At 48.2% G+C, this 22,331-nt stretch overlaps 1 protein-coding gene across 1 annotated transcript in view; it reads left to right on the top strand.

Moving 5' to 3' along the window:
- TERB1 (telomere repeat binding bouquet formation protein 1) overlaps positions 1–22,331 on the top strand; it is a 643,822-nt gene that overhangs the window by 1,145 nt on the left and 620,346 nt on the right. The window contains exons 2-3 of the mRNA XM_029608198.1: positions 3,641–3,714; positions 18,279–18,337. Of these exons, the coding sequence (XP_029464058.1) occupies positions 18,289–18,337 (49 nt within the window). The 5' untranslated portion in view covers positions 3,641–3,714; positions 18,279–18,288. The remainder of the gene's footprint in view (positions 1–3,640; positions 3,715–18,278; positions 18,338–22,331) is intronic.

Raw genomic sequence — 22,331 nt, 5'->3', positions numbered from 1 at the left:
GTTATCCATCTCACATTCATGGGGAACACTAGCTACAGGAAAACATTTGCCAACAGGCGAGCAACTTGTTTTTATTGGCAATAATCCAATTTATGTTGGGTTTTTTTTCAGAAGACAACTTGAAATAATAAAAAATAGGTCCTGACACGATGCAAGACACGATGCAAGACAGATTGACAAAACCTACTGGCACACTGGGAGTCTTTATCCAAAGAGTAATGTGATATAAATATGTGCACTGATTTCTGTGTCACAGCTATGCAAATCTCCTTGGAAGTTGACCTTGGTGGGCTACTGATGCCGCCATGGCTCTAACATGCCCTTCCAGAGTCAGACCTGTCTGAACACGACAAAGATGCAGCTTGCTATCCAATTGGTGGGCACTTTACTACAGCAAAACCAGATGTATGTGGGACAAAAGAAACAAAAATCTGGAAGGACTTCTATGATTTTCAGTCCATCCCAGATAGAAAGCTAGCACTTTTTTGCAAACCTGACTGTGCAAAGCTTATCCACCTTTATTGATATGGGACCTTTTGGGAGGATGATTGACTCGCTAAGGTGAAAATATGACACTGTCTTAAGCAGGAACTTAAGATATATGTGCAGAATCACCCTGTACAACAAAAACTTTCATGGATAAGTCATTAGAGCTTGGAGCCCAGTGACACTGGGCTAAAGAGACTACTACTAAAATTATGACCTTCCAGGTCAGGAACTTCTACTCACAGGAGTCCATAGGCTCAAAAAGAAGGTGTTATGTTTTTGTAAGAATGTGAACCCTGGGCTGAGGTGAGAGGTGTCTCAGCCCACAGGGAGGAGCCCTATGAGCCTCACCGTCGGTAGGCGTGGTCTCAGTAGCATAGGACATAGCTGTAAGATAGGGACTTTATTATGAAGGAAGGAAAAGTAAAGCCCGCGGAGCGGGAATTGCAGTTAAAGTACAGTTACATAGAAACGACAGCAGAAGAAGACCAAACAGCCCTTCCAGTCTGCCCAGCAAGCTTTCGCAAATTTTTTTCTCCTACTTATCTGTTTCTCTTGGCCCTTAATAACCTTTTGGTTCTATTTCCCTTTCACCTCCGCCATTAATGTAGAGAGCAGTGTTGGAACTGCATCTAAGTGAAATATCTAGCTTAATTAGTTAGGGGTAGTAACTGCTGCAATAAACAAGCTACACCCATGCTTATTTGTTTACCCAGACTATGTAATTCAGTACTTGTTGGTTATTGTCTGTATATAGATCCACTTTTCTTCATTCCTCCCTGCCATTGAAGCAGAGAGCTATAGTTCAGAGCAGAAGGGTAAATCCCAGGTGATACCTCCGATGTGAAGATCCGGTAGTGGCCCGCAGAGTGGGGTACGCCAGGAAGTGTCTTCAGAAGTGTAGCAGTTACCTCAGATGTGCAGATTCCATAGTGGCCCGCAGAGTGGGGTACGCCGAAGATGTCTGTTCTGCAGTGAAGATGAAGTAGTCTGAGGTGCAGGGATCCGTGGTGGATCCTGTAGATGGTGTGGCAATAACCTGTAGTGCAGGAAAGACCAGAGCGACTCCTACTGAGGAGGATACGGTAGTGGCCCGAGGAATGGGGTACACTGTAGAATCTCAGTAAGGCTTCGTATCGTTGAAGTCCGTAGTAAAGTACTCACAAGAGGTAGTTCCAGGAGAGTGTCCCGAGAAGTAGGACAGGTAGCAGTCCAAGGCAGGAAGGCCCTCCGAGAAGCAGATAGCCAGGAACGCAGAAGGGCCCCCGAGGAGCGGGTACCCAGAGCGTTCAACGCCTAGTGAGAATCTGGAACCGGAAGTGAAGGATGGAGCGGATTCAGCAAAGAGGAAACTCCTTGCTAACTCGTAGAAGCATAGGGCCAGTCAGCTTAAGTACAGCAGCGATTTGACGTCATCCGGAGGGTCGTCCCTGAGGTTCCCGCCATGATGTGTACAAAGGTAGCCCATGCGCACGAGTCTTAGGTGATTCTTGAAACCCAAGGCATGGATCACTGTGTTTAGGCGAGGGCATTACGTGGCAGTTCTATTTCGGTATTGATGTCGATGGCGGCCGAAGTGGCCTCAAGGGTATCGTCAAAAATATATATGAAAAAATGTTGATGACTCGGCCAGAGTAATGATGACATTGACGGAGCACTAACGGTATCGGAGTAGGTATCTATGGGAACGATGTGGCATTGAATAATTGAAAAACCATCGTTGGTATCAGAAAAATGATACCAGCATCGACAGAGTCGATGACCGCATTAACAGGAACGTCGAAGACACTGATGGAAACAACGTGGGCATCGAAGGCATCGATGTATGGAGGCGGGCGCCGACGGCATTGACGGTATGGCCACGGGCATTGACGGTATGGCCACGGGCATCGACGGTATCGACTGGATCAACTCGAGTACCAATGGCATCCATGGCATCCATGCCACGGACATGGGCACCGATGGAATCAATGTTGGCATGGAATCGATGTTCCAAGAAAACAAAGAGGTAGGTGATCTATGATACCGTCAGGTGAACACAAAAAGAATAGAGGCCTGGATCTTTTTCAACGCTTTATTGGTGCAGAGACGTGTCAAATAAAATCGCCCGACTCAGGCCGAGTTTCGCAGCTGTAAAGTCGGGCGATTTTATTTGACACGTCTCTGCACCAATAAAGCGTTGAAAAAGATCCAGGCATCTATTCTTTTTGTGTTCACCTGATGGAATCGATGTTGGCATGGACTCCATCGATGGAATTGACATTGGCATCGATGTCCATCGATGGAATCAACCAGGGCATCGATGAAAATGACCCTGGCGATGGTGGCATCGACCCGAGCATGAATGGCAGCGACGAGACAAGGTGTACGTCGATGGCATCCATCTGGGCAATGATGGCACCGATGAAACCCAAGGAAAAATCAGTGCCATGGATGAAAAAACATGGATGGCACTGATAGAAACGATGCAGGGACGATGGCATCAGAGTACAGTGGGGGGAGGGGTACCGATGGCATCTAAGAGTCCAGGATGGTCTGAAGGGAGTACCGATGGTAGCGATGGGGGCATCGACTGCGCGAGGGTACCAAGGAAATCGAAGGACCCGAATCGACAGGGGCCCTGTCTCACTAGCGCTAATAACCAGGCAGAGTGTCACAGAGGGACACTCGCAGGCTGTGTGTGGCTAACTGACAACATAGGGAGAGGGAAGGCCGCCATCAGTTGGCAGGCCAGGGAGGTGACAGGAACTGACTGAAAAAACAGGGCATAGTACTCACCGAGCATCGAATAAACGTACGCGAAGGGAGACCCGTGCAGGGAAAAGTGTTTGTGAAGTAAAAGTTTAAGTATTTCTGTGAGGAAAAAGTGTTAGAATTTCTCACAGAGCTCCTAACCGCTATGCTTACTGCAGAGCAGAAAAAAGAAGACTGAAGGAGACACCTGTGCCTCACAGGGATAATTGCAGGCTGAGCATGCTCAGTGCACTCAGTGTGCCAGTGTCAGTCAAAGCTTTGTAGAAACTTTGACAGAAAAGTTTTCCGTACAGGGCTCCATTCTGTGATGTCGCCCATATGTGAGGACTACCATCCTGCTTGTCCTGTGAGAATGATGGTTTTTGATTATGGCTGCATGTCTTTGTTTTTGTTTTTTAAGAAAGCTAACAGCAAAAGTATTTCGAAGATGTGGACTCTCTGAAAGATGGAAGTGTCGGGAAGAGTGCTTTAATGGTGAGTTTTTTATAGAACGAAGTTGTTTTAAAGAGCTCTCTGTAAGAAATTGGTGAGATTTATTTTTGAAAAGCTATGGATTTGCAGTCTGTGAATTAGTGAACTCTTTAAATTATTAGCAGGCCGATACAGTACAGTGCGCTCCGACGGAGCGCACTGTTAACCTGCCCTTGGATGCGTGTTTTCCCTTACCCCTTATTCAGTAAGGGGAGGAAAACGCGCGTCCAACCCGCGGCACCTAATAGCGCCCTCAACACGGCTCCTGGCAAGACAAGGCCTGCAGCTCTGAAATTCAGCAAGCAGAACAAATTGCCACCAGAAACACTGTTTTCAAGGTCAGAAATTGCAAGGAAAGGCTATGCAGTGGTTAAAACCTAGGGTCCGCCAATAAATCCAAAACCAGGTTAAGACTCCACAAAGGAACTGGTAACAGCAAGGGGCCACATCAGGAAAACATAATAAGGATTCATCATTCACCTGACCCCTAAAACAGGCAAGAGCCACTACCTGTACCTTCAAGGAATTAAGGGCCAACCTTTATTTAACCCATCTTGCAGAAATTCCAAAATGAGCGGGATCTTAACTGAATGAGGAAGAACCCCTCGATCTTCTTACCAAGCCTCAAACACTCACCAAACCCACACCAAACCCACACATGCTCGTTGACTCTCTTCACCTGTACTTTTGTATATTATCCAGTTAGCCCTCTTTCCTCATTCATTGTAATTTCCTTTCTCAGTTACTTGTAAACCGACATGATGTGTCCTACGAATGCCGGTATAAAAAAGTGTTAAAATAAAATAAATAAATAAACATAGGCTAAGGAAGTGGAGAACTTTTATGCTCACAGCAAGGTGGCAATCACCGCAGAAGAATATCCATGCTTCAACAAGCAAGCCTTCTCAAGAGCCAAACCATAAGACAAAATTGAGTCGGATCTTTGTGAAGGACAGGCTCCTGCTGCAACACATTCCTGTATGGTGGAAAATGAAGGGGGAAGAGGGTATTCTACCAAGAGTCTTCGCAGATCTGCATACCATGGTCTTCTGGGCCAATCTGGTGCCACCAAGAGCACCATTTCCCTATGGCCTTCAATCCTTTGAACTATTTTGCCCAACATGGGCCATGGGTAAAAGGCATACAACTTGTCTTACGGGACTAGACCTTCATAAGAGCATCGATACCCAAGGACTTCGGATCTCTCCTGCGACTGAAGAATCGAACTTTCGCATTGTGAGAAGTCGCCAGCAATTCTAGAACAGAAAGGTCCCAGCAATCCACTATCAACTGGACCACATCATCCAACAATACCCAATCTCCCTGCTGAGAAAGTCTGCTCTTACATTGTCTGTTCCTGCAATGTGCATTACTGAAATCAACTGAAGATGCATTTCCACCCATTATATAAGTTGGTGTATCTCTTGCAATACCTGCTGGCTCTTGGGTCCTCCCTGCTGATTGATATAAGCCACCTTCGTTGTTTTGTCCGACATTATTCTAGGACCACTTGATGCTGCAGCCTGCAGAACTGCAAGCACACCAACCGGACCGCACAGGCTTCCAGCCTATTGATGTTCCAGAAAGACTCCTCTGTATTCCAGCACCCTTGTGTCATTAATACCAGACAGTGGGCTCCCCAACCTTGGAGGCTCACATCTGTTTTAATTTGAATCAGTTGTTTCAAATTAGATTGTACTTTATTATAGATTATCTGTTCATTTTATTTTATTCGATATGTTCCATGTAAACCGCCTCCCCGGCGACAGTTATCTCTGTTATTTGTGAACCGGAGTGATATGTATTGTATACAGGAACTTCCGGTATATAAAAACCAAAATAAATAAATAAATAAATCTGTCGTGAGTTCCAACCAGTCCAGCGATGTCAGGGAAACTCCCTTTCTCAGATGATCCGCTTGCAACCACAAGTGGAGGTGAGAGCAGACTTCCATCAGCAGGAGGAGCCGAATTGAATAGTCCTGAGACTGTGGGTTCCAACGAGACAGCAGGGAATGCTGAAGTGGACGCATATGCTCTTTTGCCCATGGTACCACTACCATAGTTGCGCCATCAACCCAAGAACGTGTAGATACTACCACACTGAGGGGCGTAGATTGTTCACCAAAAGACACACCTGAGCCATCAACTTTTGAATACGAACTTATAGCTGAAAAACTTTGCTCTGCTTTGTGTCGAATTGTACACCCAGATATTCCAATGACTGAGATGGGTGAAGACTGCTCTTGGCTACGTTCACCACCCAACCGAGCTCCTGCAACAGGGAGATCACCTTGCAGGTTACTAGATGATTCTCTTTCAAAGACTTAGCCCGAATCAACCAGTCATCTAAATACGGGTGTACAGGATCCCATCCTTTCTCAGTTCTGCCACCACCACCACCATAACCTTGGAAAACGTTCTGGCAGTGGTGGTTAGACCAAAAGGCAGCACCCAAAACTGAAAACGGCACCACAACACCGAAAACATTGGTGCTCCAATCGGATAGGAATATGGAGGTATGCCTCGGACAGATCCAAGGAAGTCAGAAATTCCCCCGGCTGCACAGCCATTATCACTGATCGCAATGTTTCCGTCAGAAAAAAATCAGCAGAACCAGGGGTCATAAGTTAAAGCTCCAGGGAGGAAGACTCAGAACCAATGTCAGGAAGTATTTGTTCACGGAGAGGGTGGTGGATGCCTGGAATGCCCTTCCGGAGGAAGTGGTGAAGACCAGAACTGTGAAGGACTTCAAAGGGGCGTGGGATAAACACTGTGGATCCATAAAGTCTAGAGGACGTGAATGTAGAGTGGGTGGCTCGCGGGAATGTCGGCTACTGCCTAGCGATAATACCCTTATTCAATAAACACACACACGGTTAATGCGACTCCAAAATTGCTCTAAGCTTCAACGGCAAGAGGAAATGTGGAAAAAAGGATTTGCATTCACAAAAAAGCGGGGAGTAGCTTGCTTGTTACGGCGGTTACTACCCCAAATCAAATAAGCCTGATACTTCACTTTCAACAGCATAGCTCTCTGCTTCAACGGCAGGGGAGAAAGACTGATACTTCACGCATATCCAGCATAGCTCTCTGCTTCAACGGCAGGGGAGAAAGACTGATACTTCATGCACATCCAGCATAGCTCTCTGCTTCAACGGCAGGGGAGAAAGACTGATACTTCATGCACATCCAGCATAGCTCTCTGCTTCAACGGCAGGGGAGAAAGACTGATACTTCACGCATATCCAGCATAGCTCTCTGCTTCAACGGCAGGGGAGAAAGACTGATACTTCACGCATATCCAGCATAACTCTCTGCTTCAACGGCAGGGGGAATGAAGAAAAGTGGATCTATATACAGACAACAACCAACAAGGACTGAATTACATATACATACATATACAAATAATCATGGGTGTAGCTTGCTTATTTGGCGGTTTCTACCCCTAACTAATTAAGCTAGATATTTCACTTAGATGCAGTTCCAACACTGCTCTCTACATTTATGGTGGGGGTGGAAGGGAAATAGAACCAAAAGGTTAATAAGAGCCAAGAGTAACAGATAAGTATATGAGAGAGAAAAAAAAAGTGCGAAGCTTGCTGGGCAGACTGGATGGGCTGTTTGGTCTTCTTCTGCCGTCATTTCTATGTTTCTATGAAAATGGGTCACCCACAAATGACAATTGATCCCTTTGAGATCCAGGATATTTATTTATTTATTTATTTAAAAACTTTTTTATACCGGCATTCGTAGGACACATCATGTCGGTTTACAAAAAACTGAGAAGGAAAGGAAATTACAAAGAACAGGGTAGGGGGTAACTGGGTGAATATACAAGTATAAGAGAGTAAAGTTAACAGGCAGCGATACAACTATTTGCATTCGATTCGGATTAGATATGCAAAAGAACTAATATACAATGTTACATGGCATGTGCATTTGATACATTTAGCATATGGAACTTATTTACAGTGCAACATGGCATGTGTACTTGATATACAGTGATGGTTGCGGGGTGGGGGGTGAGGGGGGGGAGGGGGCAGGGGGGGGGGGGAGGGTTGAAGAGAATAAGGTAAGAGGATATAGGGTAGGGTGGGATTGAGGTGAATCAAGGAAAAATCTGTTAGGATTGGGTGGAATTAGGGTATGCTTGTTTAAAGAGCCATGTCTTGATTCCTTTTTTGAAATGGCTCAGGGACGGTTCTAAGCGGAGATTGACGGGTAGGGAGTTCCAGAGGGTGGGGCCCGCAATGGAGAAGGCTCTATTCCTAGTGGCGGTGAGGTGCCCAATTTTAAGTGAGGGGGTTTGGAGAGTACCCGCAAGGGAGTTTCTAGTGGGACGGTTAGCTTGACGGAATTGTGGCATGTCTTCAAGCCAGGGTGGATTGTTGTTGTGTAGCGTGTTGTGGAGAATGGTAAGTGTTTTATATTGGGAACGGAAGGTGATGGGGAGCCAATGGAGGTCTTGGAGTATGGGAGTGATGTGGTCAGTTTTTCTAGTGTTTGTTAAAATTCTTGCCATGGCATTTTGGAGGATTTGGAGTGGTTTCATGGTAGAGGATGGGAGTCCTAAGAGGAGGGAGTTGCAATAGTCGAGTTTGGTAAGTATGGTGGTTTGCATAACCGTGCGGAAGTCATGGGCGTGGAGAAGGGGCTTCAGTTTTTTGAGGATTTGTAGTTTGTAGAAGCCCCCTTTTAGAAGGGATTTAATGTGAGATTTGAAGCAGAGTTGATTGTCAAGGGTTACTCCTAAGTCTCTGACACTAGGCGATAGTGTGTGAGATTGTGAGGCGTTGAGGATCATTTGGTGGATTGAGTTGAGGGGTTGGTTAGCTAGGACGAGGATTTCGGTTTTCGAGGTGTTAAGTGCGAGATGGAGATTGGAGAGGAGAGAATTAATGGATGTCAAGCATGTTTCCCAGTATTGTAGGGTTTCGCTGATGGATTTTTGAATTGGAATAAGTATTTGTACGTCGTCAGCGTACAGGAAGAATTTTAGTCCAAGTTTAGAGAGGAGGTGGCAGAGAGGGAGTAAGTATATATTGAAGAGGGTGGAGGATAGAGAGGAGCCTTGGGGTACCCCTTGTGTGAGGGGAATGTGTGTGGATTCAAAATTGTCGAGCTTGACTAAGTATTTGCGGTGGTCTAGGTATGAGGAGAACCAGGATAAGGCTGTGTTTGCGATGCCTATCTCTGCTAATCGTGATAACAGGATTTGATGATTCACGGTATCGAATGCGGCTGAGATATCGAGAAGGGCGAGTAGATATGATTGGCCGTGGTCCATGCCTTTGAGAATGGTGTCCGTTAATGCGAGTAGGAGTTTTTCGGTGCTGCGGTCTTTACGAAAACCATATTGGGTGGGGTGTAGGATATTGTTTTCTTCTAGGAAATCGGAGAGTTGCGTGTTAACCACTTTCTCCATGATTTTAGATATGAAGGGCAGATTAGAGATGGGTCTGTAATTTGCAGGGTCATTGTGGTCAAGGGTAGGTTTCTTTAGTAGTGGCTTCACGATGGCGAGTTTAAGTGGGTCGGGGACTTTCCCGGAAATGATGGAGCAGTTTATGATATCTGTTATAGGATAGGCCGAAAGGAGCCTTCCTTCTTGGGCACAATGAAATAAACAGAATATCGACCTGTATTTTCTTGAGACGTGGCTACTGGAACCACAGCCCTCAGACTGAGGAGCCTTGACAGTGTACACTCCACTGCCTGCGTCGAAGCTGTCGGAGGCAGATTATCCAACTTTTACATGGAATGGGCAAGGATTACCTCAGACCGCTGGGGTTTGGGAGGTGATCAGAGACGGATACGCTCTGGAGTTCTCCCATCCCGTGCGGGAGGTGTTTGTGGAGTCCCACGTGGTCTCACGCATCAAGCAGGATGCGGTGCAGAGACCCTGTGGCACCTCATTGATCTCCAGGCCATTGTCCCAGTGCCGGAGGCAGAACAGGACCAGGGATGTTACTCGTTTTACTTTGTGGTTCCCAAGAAGGAGGGCACGTTCTGTCCCATCCTCGATCTCCAGAAGGGGAACCGTTGTCTTCGAATACCTCGTTTTCGCATGGAGACACTGCGGACGGTAATGGTGGCTGTCTGACCAGGGGAGGTCCTAGCATCTCTGGCTCTCACGGAAGCATATTTACATATTCCAATCCAGCTGAGTCACCAGAGGTTTCCCCGCTTCAAGGTTTTGGGGCAAAAATTCCGGTTTTGAGCCAACAATTCTGGTTTCGAGCCCTTCCCTTTGGTCTTGCATCGGCTCCCCGAACATTCACCAAAGTTCTGGTGGTGGTAGTGGCCTTCCTTCGCAAGGAAGGGGTTCTCGTCCATCCATACCTGGACAACTGGCTAATTCGCGCCAAGTCACTGGAGGACTGCGAAAGATCAGTTCGCATGGTAATGTTCACCTTAATGTCTCTTGGGTGGGTCATCAAGGTGCAGAAGTGTCACCTGGAACACATACGGTTCGATACCTTACATGGTGGAGTCTTTCTGGCGTCGGTTTGCATGCCGAATTTGCAAAGCCAGATCTGGGCGCTTCTGCTCAGGAAATGTCTCACTGTATGGCATCATCTGCAAATGCTGGGCTTCATGGCTTCCACCTTGGTCTTGGTCCCATGGGCGTTCACTCACTTGCGGACGTTGCAGCGTTCTTTGTTGTCACGATGGAGTCCGGTGTCGGAACAGTTCCAACCCCGTTGGCCCTGCTTCCCGCTTCCAGACTCAGTCTATCGTGGTGGCTTTCACACAACATTCTGGAAAGGGGGGGGGGGACTTGGACCCGTCAAATTGGCTGCCTTTCCGGTTGGGGAGCAGTGTTCGCGACAAATCTGCTCAAGGTCTTTGGTCTCCAACGGAAGGCTCATGATCCTTCAATCGGCTGGAGATGGGAGCTGTCCGCCTTGCCCTGCAAGCTTTCCTACCCTGGATTCAGGGAAGAATGGTTCGAATTTTTGCCGACAATGCGACAACGGTGGCTTACATCAACCGTCAGGGCGGGACGAGAAGCCCCGCGGTAGCGCTTGAAGCGCGTCTCCTGTTCGCCTCAGCAGAGCGTCATCTCGGGGGAATTGCTGCATCTCATGTTGCTGGAGTAGAGAACGTGCAGGCAGATTTTCTCAGCAGACGACAACTCGACCCGGGAGAATGGGAACTGTCTCCCGAAGCGTGGAACCTCATTTGCGCCAGGTGGGGCGTCCCACAGTTGGATCTGATGACAACACGGGAGAATACGAAGATAGAACGTTTCTTCAGCAGTCGAAGAGAACAAGGCTCTAAGGGGTTTGATGCTCTGGTGTGCCCCTGGCCAACGGGGATTCTGTTGTATGCCTTTCCCCCCTGGCCTCTCATCGGCCGGATTCTCCTTCGTATAGAACTCCATCCAGGCAGGGTGGTTCTAGTGGCTCCAGAGTGGCCACGTAGCCCATGATTTGCGGATCTGATTCGCTTGACCCTGGAGGGTCTTTTGCAGCTGGCTCATCTCCAACTTCTTCTTCGACAAGGTCCTATATTTTCGGATCGGGAGGATCGCTTCTTTCTCGCAGCTTGGCTTTTGAGAGGCGACATTTACGCATGAGCGGTTATTTCGAGCAGGTTATTCCCACTTTCCTGCAGGCAAGATGTCTGACCAATTCTATGGCCTATGTAAGAGTCTGGAAGCTTTTTGAGGCGTGGGGTCACCAGCGTCTTTGTGATCCTTTAACGGTCGAGGTCCCTTTCATTCTTGATTTTCTGCAACAGGGACTCGCTAAGGATTTAGCGTTCAATTCTCTTCGGGTTCAAGTTGCAGCCCTAGGTACCTTGCGGGGACAGTGTGCTGGCTGCTCGCTTGGAGCACACCCGGACATTGTTCGGTTTCTCAAAGGGGTTAAGCATTTGTGGCCTCCGGTCCGTGCGGTGTGTCCGGATTGGAGTTTAAATCTTGTACTGCGCATGCTGTGTAGTGCTCCCTTCGATCCTCTCCGCAGGGCCTCCCTGAAGGATCTGATGTTGAGTACAGTGTTTTTAGTGGCCATTTGTTCGGCGAGTCGGATATCAGAATGGCAGGCCCTGTCGTGTCGGGACCCTTTTCTTGGGATCCACAACGATAGGGTGACGTTACGCACGGTTCCTTCCTTTGTTCCTAAGGTGGTTTCGGCCTTTCATGTTAATCAGACAGTGGAGCTTCCAGGGTTCCTGCAGGATTCCAGGGGGTCGCCTCAGGACAAGGATCTTCTTCTTTTAGATGTGCATCGGGTCTTATTGCATTATCTAAAGGTTACCAATGACTTCAGACGCTCCGATCATTTGTTCATTCTTTTCGGGGGTGCAGAGAAAGGGGACAAGGCGTCTAAAGCGACCATTTCTGGATGGATTAAAGAGACTATTACTTCAGCATACTTGGTCCGTGGCCGCCAAGTGTCTTTGGGTCTCCGAGCTTATTCCACCAGGGCTCAGGCTACTTCCTGGGCGGAGTGTCAGTTGCTATCACCTCAGGAGATCTGCCGGGCGGTGGTGTGGTCCTCTTTGCACATATTTACTAAGCATTATCGCTTGGACGTTAAGACCTCTGATGAGGCGTCCTTCGATGCAAGTGTTCTATGCGCGGGTCTTTCGGGTTCCCACCCAGTGTAGGGTGGCTTGGGTATATCCCACTTCTCTGGACTGATCCTTGTATGTATAGGGAAAAGAAAATTGGTTCTTACCTGCTAATTTTCATTCCTATAGTACCAAGGATCAGTCCAGAGGCCCACCCCTTACTTCAGTTACCGAAAAACTGTGCTGGCTACAATATGCCTAGTTTTTCATAGAGCTCCTTTTTTGCAGAATACGATTGTTGGAGCAGTTTTTTTCTAACAGTTTATTTACTCGTGTTGTTTCCTTGGGGCGGTGGGGGACAGTGGTTTTTGGTCGCCCCTTTGCCCATTAGTATTGGTTGTTTGGCTTGGGTACAGGTCAATACTGAGGGACTGCAGGTGGCACTCTCGTTATGAGCAGTGCCCAAAGTTCTAATTGTTCTCTGACTCCACCTGCTGGTAGGGATACACAACCCACTTCTCTGGACTGATCCTTGGTACTATAGGAATAAAAATTAGCAGGTAAGAACCAATTTTCTTTTTCTCAAAAATAGCTACAGAACTTTTTAAGAAAGAAAGGTCTCTCGAAGCAACTCACATTCTATAACACTCAAAAATCAACTTTCCCAAGCACTCAGCGTTCTGGCACAGCTGATATCTGAAAGCACCCTAGTTGTTCTGTCTCCATCTGCTGGAAAGTGAGTAAAACCTGTGTCTGGACTGGTCTGGTAGAACTCAAAAAAGGAAAATTAACAGGTAAGAACCACATTTTTCCTTAGCCAAATAGATTAGAGAAAGTCATTGCTATCTTTGGAAATGAGTAGCAAAAAATTGTTCTGTTAGGATTTGTGGGTTTGTGGGCCCTGGGCCAAGGTGAGAGATGGTACCACCCATGGGGAGGAGCCCCGTGAGCCTCACTGTAGGGAGGTGAGGTCTCAGCTGCTAGGTGTGCAGGACAGCAGGTACTGGAGAGAGAGCAGAGAGAGAGGTACTGCCCGTAGAGCGGGGAGTGTAGCAAGAAAGTCACACGGACACAGAGGTGCCACAGGGTCTGTGGAGTGGGGTATACCCAGGAGAGAGTGAAGATAGGGCAATGGTCCACAGAGCGGGGTACACCGGTGAGGGTTCCTCAGTAGAGATGATACGGTAGTGGTCCACAGAGCGGGGTACACCGATGATGGTTCCTCAGTAGAGATGATACAGTAGTGGTCCGCAGAGCGAAGTACTCACAGCGGAAGTAGATATGGTTCCAGTGGGAGCCCCGGGGAACGGGGCAGGCAGCAGTCCTAGGCAAAAGGCCCTCCCAGGAGACGGATAGCCAGAGACAAGGAAAGGGCCCCCGAGGAGTGGGTACCCGGTATGTCTCACGCCGAGGAAGCAGGAGCTGGAACAGAAGATCTGTAGTGAGCGAAGCAGATTCAGCAATGAGGGAACTCGTTGCCAAGTCATAGGTAGGCAGGGCCAGCCAGCTTAAGAGTCCATGGGGAATGACATCATCTGAGGGGGACGCCCCTGAGGTTCCCGCCATGATGTGCTTAAGACTGACCCGGAAGCGCGCGCGCCTAAGGAACTCCGAGGGCAAGATGGCAATCGGCAGCTTTCACGCCGTCCAGGGAGGCCCAGGAACAGGGGTGGGCAGGTCGGCAATAGCTGGCAGAGGCCGCCAGTCTTCCTACTTGAGTCAGTGCAGTGAGACAAGAGGTGAGCAACAGCAGTCGCAGCCGTCTGCGACCAATGGGCGTAACATGTTCTACTTTTTGGGACCTGTTATGCGCGCTGGCCGCAGCAGACCCGTGGCTCAGCCCCCTCACCTCTTTCAAAGTACTCCAGCATCTGGTCCCTCGTCTCTGGCAGCTATGGGCCGCCAGCTCCATCCTCGGGCTGCCCCTGCTGCCTCTGGCTCTGCTGCAGCTCCTGATGCTCCGCGTTGGGCCTCTCCGCATGGCCCGCAGAGACGCCATCCCAACCAGCGCCGCGCCGCTCCCTAGGCGCGCACACGTTCAGCTAGCCTTTAAATAGGGCCCGCGGCGGTAACCTGGCTGCGGCCCCAGATGATGATGAAGTCGGCAGAGCTCCGGTATATAAGCCCAGGCTCCGCTCTCTCAAAATGCCTTTGCAACAGGTCCCCTCGCTAGTCGAGTACTCGTTGCCTCTTCAGTTCCTGGTTGCCGATCCTGATTGCCTTCATTCCTGTTTCCTTGTTCCTGTGTTCCTGTTCCTTTGTCTCTCCTTCGGATTGCTAACCTGGTTTGACCTCTGCATTGCCTGACTACTCTGTTGCCTCTCTCCAGCCCTGGACCTCTGCATTGCCTGACTACTCCATTGCCTCTCTCCAGCCTGGACCTCTGCATTGCCTGACTACTCTTTGCCTCTCTCCAGCCCTGGACTTCTGCTTCATCTGACCATCCTTTTGACTCTCTCCTCATCTAGACCTCAGCCTTGCTTGCCACTGCTTCCAGATTGCCGCCAGCCCTGATCTCAGCTTGCTTAAAGACGCCTCTTCAGCTTTGACGCTACCCGTAGGATCCCTCCTACGGGTAGCGTCAACTCCACCTTGGCCCAAGGGTCCACCTCCGGCGCAACACCTGCCAGGTACCTGTGACCTAGATTGGCCACTGTTGGATTTTGGTCTGACTCAGCATGGCATTTCTTAAGTTTTTAAGAGGGAACATTTCAAAATGATGAACAACCTAAGGAACATAAAAAGGAACAGGGAAACTGAACTGGAGGAGGCAAAATGAAAAAATACACCTTAAAAAGCAGAACAACCATGCTGTTACAGCCCAAAGCAGAAAAAACATTTGTTGGGCACCACAGCCAAAATGAAACTGGAGGGGGCCCCACATGATTGATAATGTAGGGACAATCCATACATGCTCAACAGAGTATGTAGAAGGCTCTGGAAAGCTTTCCAAGCAGTATCTGGTATGGGCTTCAGCGACAAAATCACTCATATGTGGAATGATATCCTGCTTATTTTCAGAGAATACAACAGCTCTGTGAGAACTCTAGGTCATGTGTATGAATGAGTGTGGGAGTACAAATATATTGAACAGGAAGTGTTTTGACAAAAAAGCAGAAATCTAAAGCAAGACCGGGAGAATGTTAATCATCTCTGTGGGGAGACTGTGTGCTTGTTGTGGGAACTGCACAGTGCTGGTAAAGGGCAGAGATAGCAGAAGAGGTACAAATGCAGATGATAGGGCTAAAGAAACAGTTTGCTCACCTTGGGGGAGATTTTAAAAGCCCTATGTGCGCCAAGTCTATTTTGCATAGGCCCGGCGACGCGCACAAGCCCTGGGACGCGCGTATGTCCCGGGGCTTTGAAAAAGGGGCGGTAAGGGAGCAGGGGCAAGGGCGGGGTGCCGGTCCGGGGGCGGGGCCAAGGCCTCCGGCACAGCGTCTGTGCTGGGGGATCGTGCCCCGGCCAGCTGGCCAGCGTGTGCAAATTACACCTGCCAGAGGCAGGCGTAAATAACAAAATAAAGGTGTGGGGGGATTTAGGTAGGCCTGGGGGGCGGGTTAGATAGGGGAAGGGAGGAGAAGGTGGGGGGGAGCGGAAGGAAAGTTCCCTCCGAGGCCACTCCGATTTCAGAGCAGCCTCGGAGGGAACGGGGAAAGCCATCGGGGCTCCCCTAGGACTTGGCGCGCGCAAGGTGCACAAGTGCGCACCCCCTTGCGTGTGCCGACCCCGGATTTTATAACATGTGCGCGGCTGCACGCGCATGTTATAAAATTGGGCATAGCTATTAAAATCCGGCCCTGTGTGAGCAGTTGCATGAAGAGCAAGTCTGTTTCAAGTCTTGCACAGAAATGTTGTTTATGATATGTATGCATTTAAGTGAGTATTAGCGAAAGGTATTCTGTTCCCATTCTGTTTTGTCAGAAAAGTTAGTCCAGTTGTGAGCTTTAAGAGTGACAAAATTAGGCATATGGACACTCATTATTTTTTGTTTCTCTTAGTCGGAAGACTGGTTTAAATGTCCTTCCAAGGGCAGTCATGAGCTCACTATTAAGAAATAAAAGATTATTTTTCACCAACAATAAACATGCTCTGACATAGTGAATGCCTGTTGTATATTCTAAATTTTTAGTATAGCCATACCTCTCTATAATGGTGAGTGACTTGATACCTAGAAGAAAAAAAGAACATAGTCAAGTTTTAAAGAAATATAAAAGAAGAGTGTCAAAATGCACTCAGGGCACTCCTGTGTTGGCTGTAAATTTGAATAGATTCCCATAAAAGAGAGAAGTACAATTCAGGAAAATCTAAAGAAAACTATTTAGAATTATTTAATAGTTCTTATGGTTATTACCTGTTTAGAAACTGGAAAGCTGACAGACTACAAGTAAGGAAAAAAATTAATTTGAATGAAACGTCTGCAGTTTTTAAGAAGAAAACAATTAGTTGGCGTTACATTATGTTCACCTGTGTGAGATATTATCAGATTATGCTTGTTCCAATGGAAATGAAAACATTCACTTTGTCCATCTAACCTCAGGTTTAATCTACATAGACTTATAAAACTTCATAGTCTTGGCATTTCCATCTCCCTACTCAACCTCCTAGGAAATTATTGTCCAGGCCAGGTGGGTTCACCATTCATTTCCAAGTAACCTGGTCAGGACACCGAAATTGAAGAAACAGGCAGCATTTCCCTTTTATTATAGCCTCTCAAATAGCTGAGGGAACTAAGGAAATGTAACACCAGTATTTGTACACCACTGAACCACAGGTATCGTGAGCAAACATTTCTCAGTCTCTTGGTGCGTTACAGTAGTTCTTCTCTCACTGTAGGTTGCTTGATAAATTGAATATACAGTTACAAGAAATGCATGGAATAACACATTTCTGAATTAGAGCTTAATTTCTCCTCCCCTTATAAGATGGACAGGGAAAAATGTTATGCATTTTTTGTCCAGTGGTAATTGCTATTCTGAAGGATACACCAAATTCTGTATTTCAAAATGAACCTCAAGAAATAGCTATGAGTCATATTCCATCTGATGGGAGCTGAGGGTTGAACTAGAGTTTGTGTCCTGTTGGTTAAATGACACTTGTTTTACCACATGAGCAAGAAGGAAGTAGAGGACAGGATGTACAAGGCAAGAAAAAGTCACTGGATTCATATGATGGACTTATGTTTTTAATATTTGTTTTACACTTTTTGAGTTTGGCAAAACAGTTTAGAAAAGATTTTAAATAAATAAAATATTTCAGGTTTCACTGAGTTAAAGCAGGTTGTGAGGCTGATGCAATTTTATTTTGGTATGGAGACTGAATGACAAGGAAGGAAAATGAAGTTAAATTCTCTCTTAAAAATAGGAGGCTGATTTTAAAAGTTACGCGCGCGGGGTACATTTGTGCACGCCACTCTGTGCGCACAAATGTACACCCGATTTTATAACATGCACGCACTGCTGCGCGCATGTTATAAAATCCAGGGTCAGCGCGCGCAAGGGGGTGCACACTTGTGTACCTTGCGCGCACCGAGCCCTAGGGGAGGCCCGATGGATTTCCCGGTTCCCTCCAAGACCGCTCCGAAATCAGAGCGGCCTTGGAGGGAACTTTTTTTTTGGTTCCCCCCCCCACCTTTCCCTCCCATCCCCTATCTAACCCACCCCCCCAGCCCTACCTAAATCCCCCCACTTTATTTTGTCGAGTTCCGCCTGCCTCTGGCAGGCGTAACTTGCGTGTGCTGGCCAGCTGCCAGCGCGCCATGCCCCGGCACAGGCTGCTGTGCTGGAGCACTTGGCCCCGCCCCGGACCACCCCCGGACCGCCGCCACGCCCCGGCCACACCCCAGATCGCTGCAATACCCCCAGCCATGCCCCAGGACCGCCCCTTTTTTGAAGCCCCGGGACGCACACAGGGTTAGGTTTTCGGGGGTTACGTGCGTATCTTACGCACGTAACCCTTTGAAAATCTACCCGTGTTAATTAGTACTTGTCTGAGGTTTACTCTGAAACATATTTTAGCTCTTGAAAAATGTTTTACTTGCAGATTTGAGACTATGAATGCAGCACAAAATGGAAATCTTGGAAATAAAAATCAACATTGTGGTAAGAATTTAACAGCTTGATTACATTTGTAATATTTTACCACCCTTAGGAGGCTAAAGCTTTCCCGTCAATAGCAGGGCTGAATTAGCCATGCTGTCATGGGATCTGTCAATCAGGTCCGGGAGGCGGAGCTTTACAAAGCAGAGATTTAGATTTTAGCTCTCTGCGGCTGCGAGTGTGTTCCCGCACAGGAAAGTAACAGATTCTCCTCAGTCTGTTTTTTCCGCGAGCGGGTTTGCACGCGGGGCTAACTTCTCCTCAGCATTTATTTTTCCCGTCGATAGCAAGGCTGAATTAGCCATGCTGTCATGGGATCTGTCAATCAGGTCCGGGAGGCGGAGCTAGTCAAAGCAGAGATTAGAGTTTTGCTCTCTGCAGCTGCGCGTGTGTTCCCATGCAGGAAAGTAACGGAATCTCCTCAGTCTGTTCTTTCCGCGTGCAGGATCGCACACGGAGCTGTTCTTCTCAGCGTTAATAAATTAAACATGTCAAAATCGGGGCTTAAACCCTGTAATTGCGGCAAGGTAATGTCTGTCACGGATGGCCATGACCGATGTTACCATTGCCTGGGGCCAGATCACAATCGTGAGGATTGTGGATTTTGTTCAAGGATGTCTCTGAGAGCCCTGAAACAACGGGCCTACAGGCTTCAGGAACTTTTTGCCTTACCGGAACCATCGGAGGCTCACTCGTCACCTGGCCCCGATATCTTACCGGCTCCCTCAAAAAAGAGGGCATCATCATGGGATCCTCAGTCCTCCAATCTTGGAGGTAAGGACTTGGCGAGCCGGCAAAGGCCATCGGCGCCTAAAACTTCTGCACCTAAGATGCCTTACGCGCCTGAAGAAGTATCGGCGCACAAGACTGCTGCGAACATGGCGCCGAAGACACTTGTGCGCAATGCGCCGAAGGACCCTGCGCGCACGGCGAAGAAGACTTCTGCGCGCACGGCGCCGAAGACTTCTGCGCGCAAGGCACCGGAGACATCGGCGCCGATAACTCTTGTGTGCATGGAGCCAAAAACATGCGCACAAGTCTAGATCTGAGCACAAGTCCAAATCGGCGCACAAAATATTGGAACACCCATCTCAGGTAATACAACATGGGTTAAAGTGATGACGTGGACACTCACAGAGGTCTTACTCCACCCCTCCATCGATAACCCCATCTCGTTCAGGTACTTCCCTCTCTTCGAGAGCTACTTCGACAGAGTTTACAATAAAATGTAGAAAGCGATCACCATCTTCACGTAGAAGTCATATAGACTCGTCGTCACACTATTATCATAAGCACTCACGGCACTCCCACCACAAAAAGTCTGCAAAGAGGAGTGCAACATGGGAAGTAAGCCCTTCGACTTCTAAATCATCTCATGTACCAACTTCAAATACCTTCTCCCACAGAGAGGTAATACAAGTTGTGCTTCTACAGCTTCAGAGGATTTGATGGACATAATATGTGAAAAGAAACAGAAAGACCATAAAGTATCTAGTACTTTACCTCAAACCACTCCAATGCAACCTAAAGCATGTGAGTCACAAGAACCAGATAATCATACAATAAGGCCCCCTCGTACAAAATAGGCATTCTATCAATTGTCCCAATTCTTAGCAGGATTTTAGGAAACACTTCAGTCATCATTCAAAATGTCTAATCTTGCCTCTGTCAGTTCTCCAGAACATAAGAGACAGACTGGTAGAGAACTGTCGGTGGAGCCTCCATCTCCCATAGTGAACCGACCAACTTCACCGAATTATAAACAGGATACATCTTTTGATTCTCTTTCATCGCAAACATCCCCATCATCATCATCTATGGGATTCCCATCGGATCTGCAGGAACAACCTCAGGAGCCGTATTCCCCTCCGGAAACCTTACATACCCAAAAGTTCTTGAAAAATTGGGTACAATACTGCATCTAGAAGTCCAAAAAGAGACAGACCCTAGATCAGAAATCCTTGGTCTCCTAAAGATTTTTGATACTCCAGGAGAACCAACGTCTCTTCCTGTTGAGAGCGGCCTCTGAGGGCCTTGCATTCTGTTGAGGCCGGGGGTGGTTAGTGTGCCCTTGGGCCTCAGCCCGACCCCAGACGAATCCAGGGCCGAACCGAGGGGTGACGGCGTGTCCCAGCATGGCTAAACACGGTCTTACCCTCTGCCGGGCCTGCAAGCTCCCAGAGCCAACAACAGATGATGCTGGTAGGGGAACGATCCTCCGACTGTTCCAAGCCCTTTCGGACCTGCCGCCTGAATCGGCAAGGAGCAACAGGCTGGCCTGAGGATAAGGACATACGGAGGCCTTGATACGTAGACAGGACTATGATTGATGCGACAGCATCTTGGACGAGACTGGGTTGATGCGACGGCATCACAAGCATGACGAGGAACTTGATCCAAACAAGACAAGACATAAGGCAGGAGGACATTGGCACTGTCTCTCAGGGCGCCCTACTCAGCCCACCCGCGGGACTGAGCCGCGGACCACCCTGTCCCACTGCGCGTCCTACACAGCCCTAAGAGGCTGGTCACGGACCACGAGGAGAGTGGGTCAAGTGCAGGGAAGACCCAGGCAAGGAGGAACTCCTATGACGAAGCCGGTGTCATCTGAAGCTTCCCCCATGGCTGGCGGGAACAGAGGCTCAGGAGCACGGGGACAAATCCCTCCTGCAGGCCACTCCGTTCTCGGGCACGATATCATCCGAGAACCACGGCTTTGCAGGAACGGAAGGCTCAGGAGCACCAGATGAAGACGCAGGGAAGAACATCATCGCAGGCAGACACATAAGGACGAGGAAGATCATGACGGAACATCAGGACATGGTCAGGGACCTCAGGCAAGACATCAAGACATGGTATGAAGGCAGACGAGACGAGGAGCTCCACGAAAAACAGAAGACCTTACAAGGCTCTGGCAGGCAGGAGCCTCCAGAGGGAAGTCACTCTGATGCAAGGCAAAGACAGAATGAAGTTGAAGTCCTTTTATAGGGCTGCAGACCGGCGACTCCCTGGGAGGAGTTTGGCAGGCCCACACCTAGCTGGCCCTATAACTACGGAGAAGTGCTGCGGGCCAGCCCCTAGGGAGAAGGGCATGGCTCACACCAGGAAGTCCATGCAAACACATGCAGCCTCAGGCAGGCCCCAAGGACATCAAGGCCTCCCAGGCCCTGGAGCAAATCCTGGACAGTTCGCAGGCGAGGCCCTGGCTTTGGAGCGGCCTCCAGGAAGAGGTAAGGAGCCTCCTGTAGCACCGCTACATGAGGGTTCATAACACTTCCACCACAAGAACTACTGCATTCCGTCTTACAGAAATCCTGTGAAACACCTTACGCAATCTTAGTGGTTTACAGGAAGACGGATATAAAATTCCATATGAGGAAAACATCACCATACTCTATACTACAATTACTTCATGCTTCAATTGTAGTAGAGTCGGCGATGCAAAGATTTAAGAAAACGAAATCACATTCCTCATACCCACCAAGTTAAGACAACAAATATTTGGATGAGTTTGGCAGAAAAATATACCATAACTCAATGTTGAATGCCCAAATTATGCACCATCAATTCTACATGGTACAATACCTATATGAGTGCATACAAGCTATAAAAGGTATGTTGTCTTCGACTGCGGATTAGATACCTCCGCCTGTTCATGACATGGAAGAGTGTTCTCGACACCTTTTGAGGTCAATCTATGAAGCATATGAAACATCTTCCAAGGCATCTGCAACAGCCATTGCAGCCCGAAGACTAGCATGGTTACGCTCAAGTTCGAAACGTGAAGATTTACACAAGAAACTAACAAACCTCCCATGTACAGGAGATAACCTGTTCGGAGAATGATTCCAGGACACAGTAGGTAAACTGAAGGAGGAAGCTCTAGCAGTACAATCATTAACATCACAATCTCACTATTCCACCACGCATCATTATATGGGACCTACTCGTCTGCAATCAAATGCCAGGAGACCTTACAGGTCTTACCAGTCCTTTC

This window comes from Rhinatrema bivittatum, chromosome 7, assembly GCF_901001135.1.
Source record: "Rhinatrema bivittatum chromosome 7, aRhiBiv1.1, whole genome shotgun sequence".
NCBI classification, from domain to species: Eukaryota; Metazoa; Chordata; class Amphibia; order Gymnophiona; family Rhinatrematidae; genus Rhinatrema; species Rhinatrema bivittatum.
The sequence above is the reverse complement of the archived record's forward strand: the minus strand, read 5'-3'. Positions and strand labels throughout refer to the sequence as shown.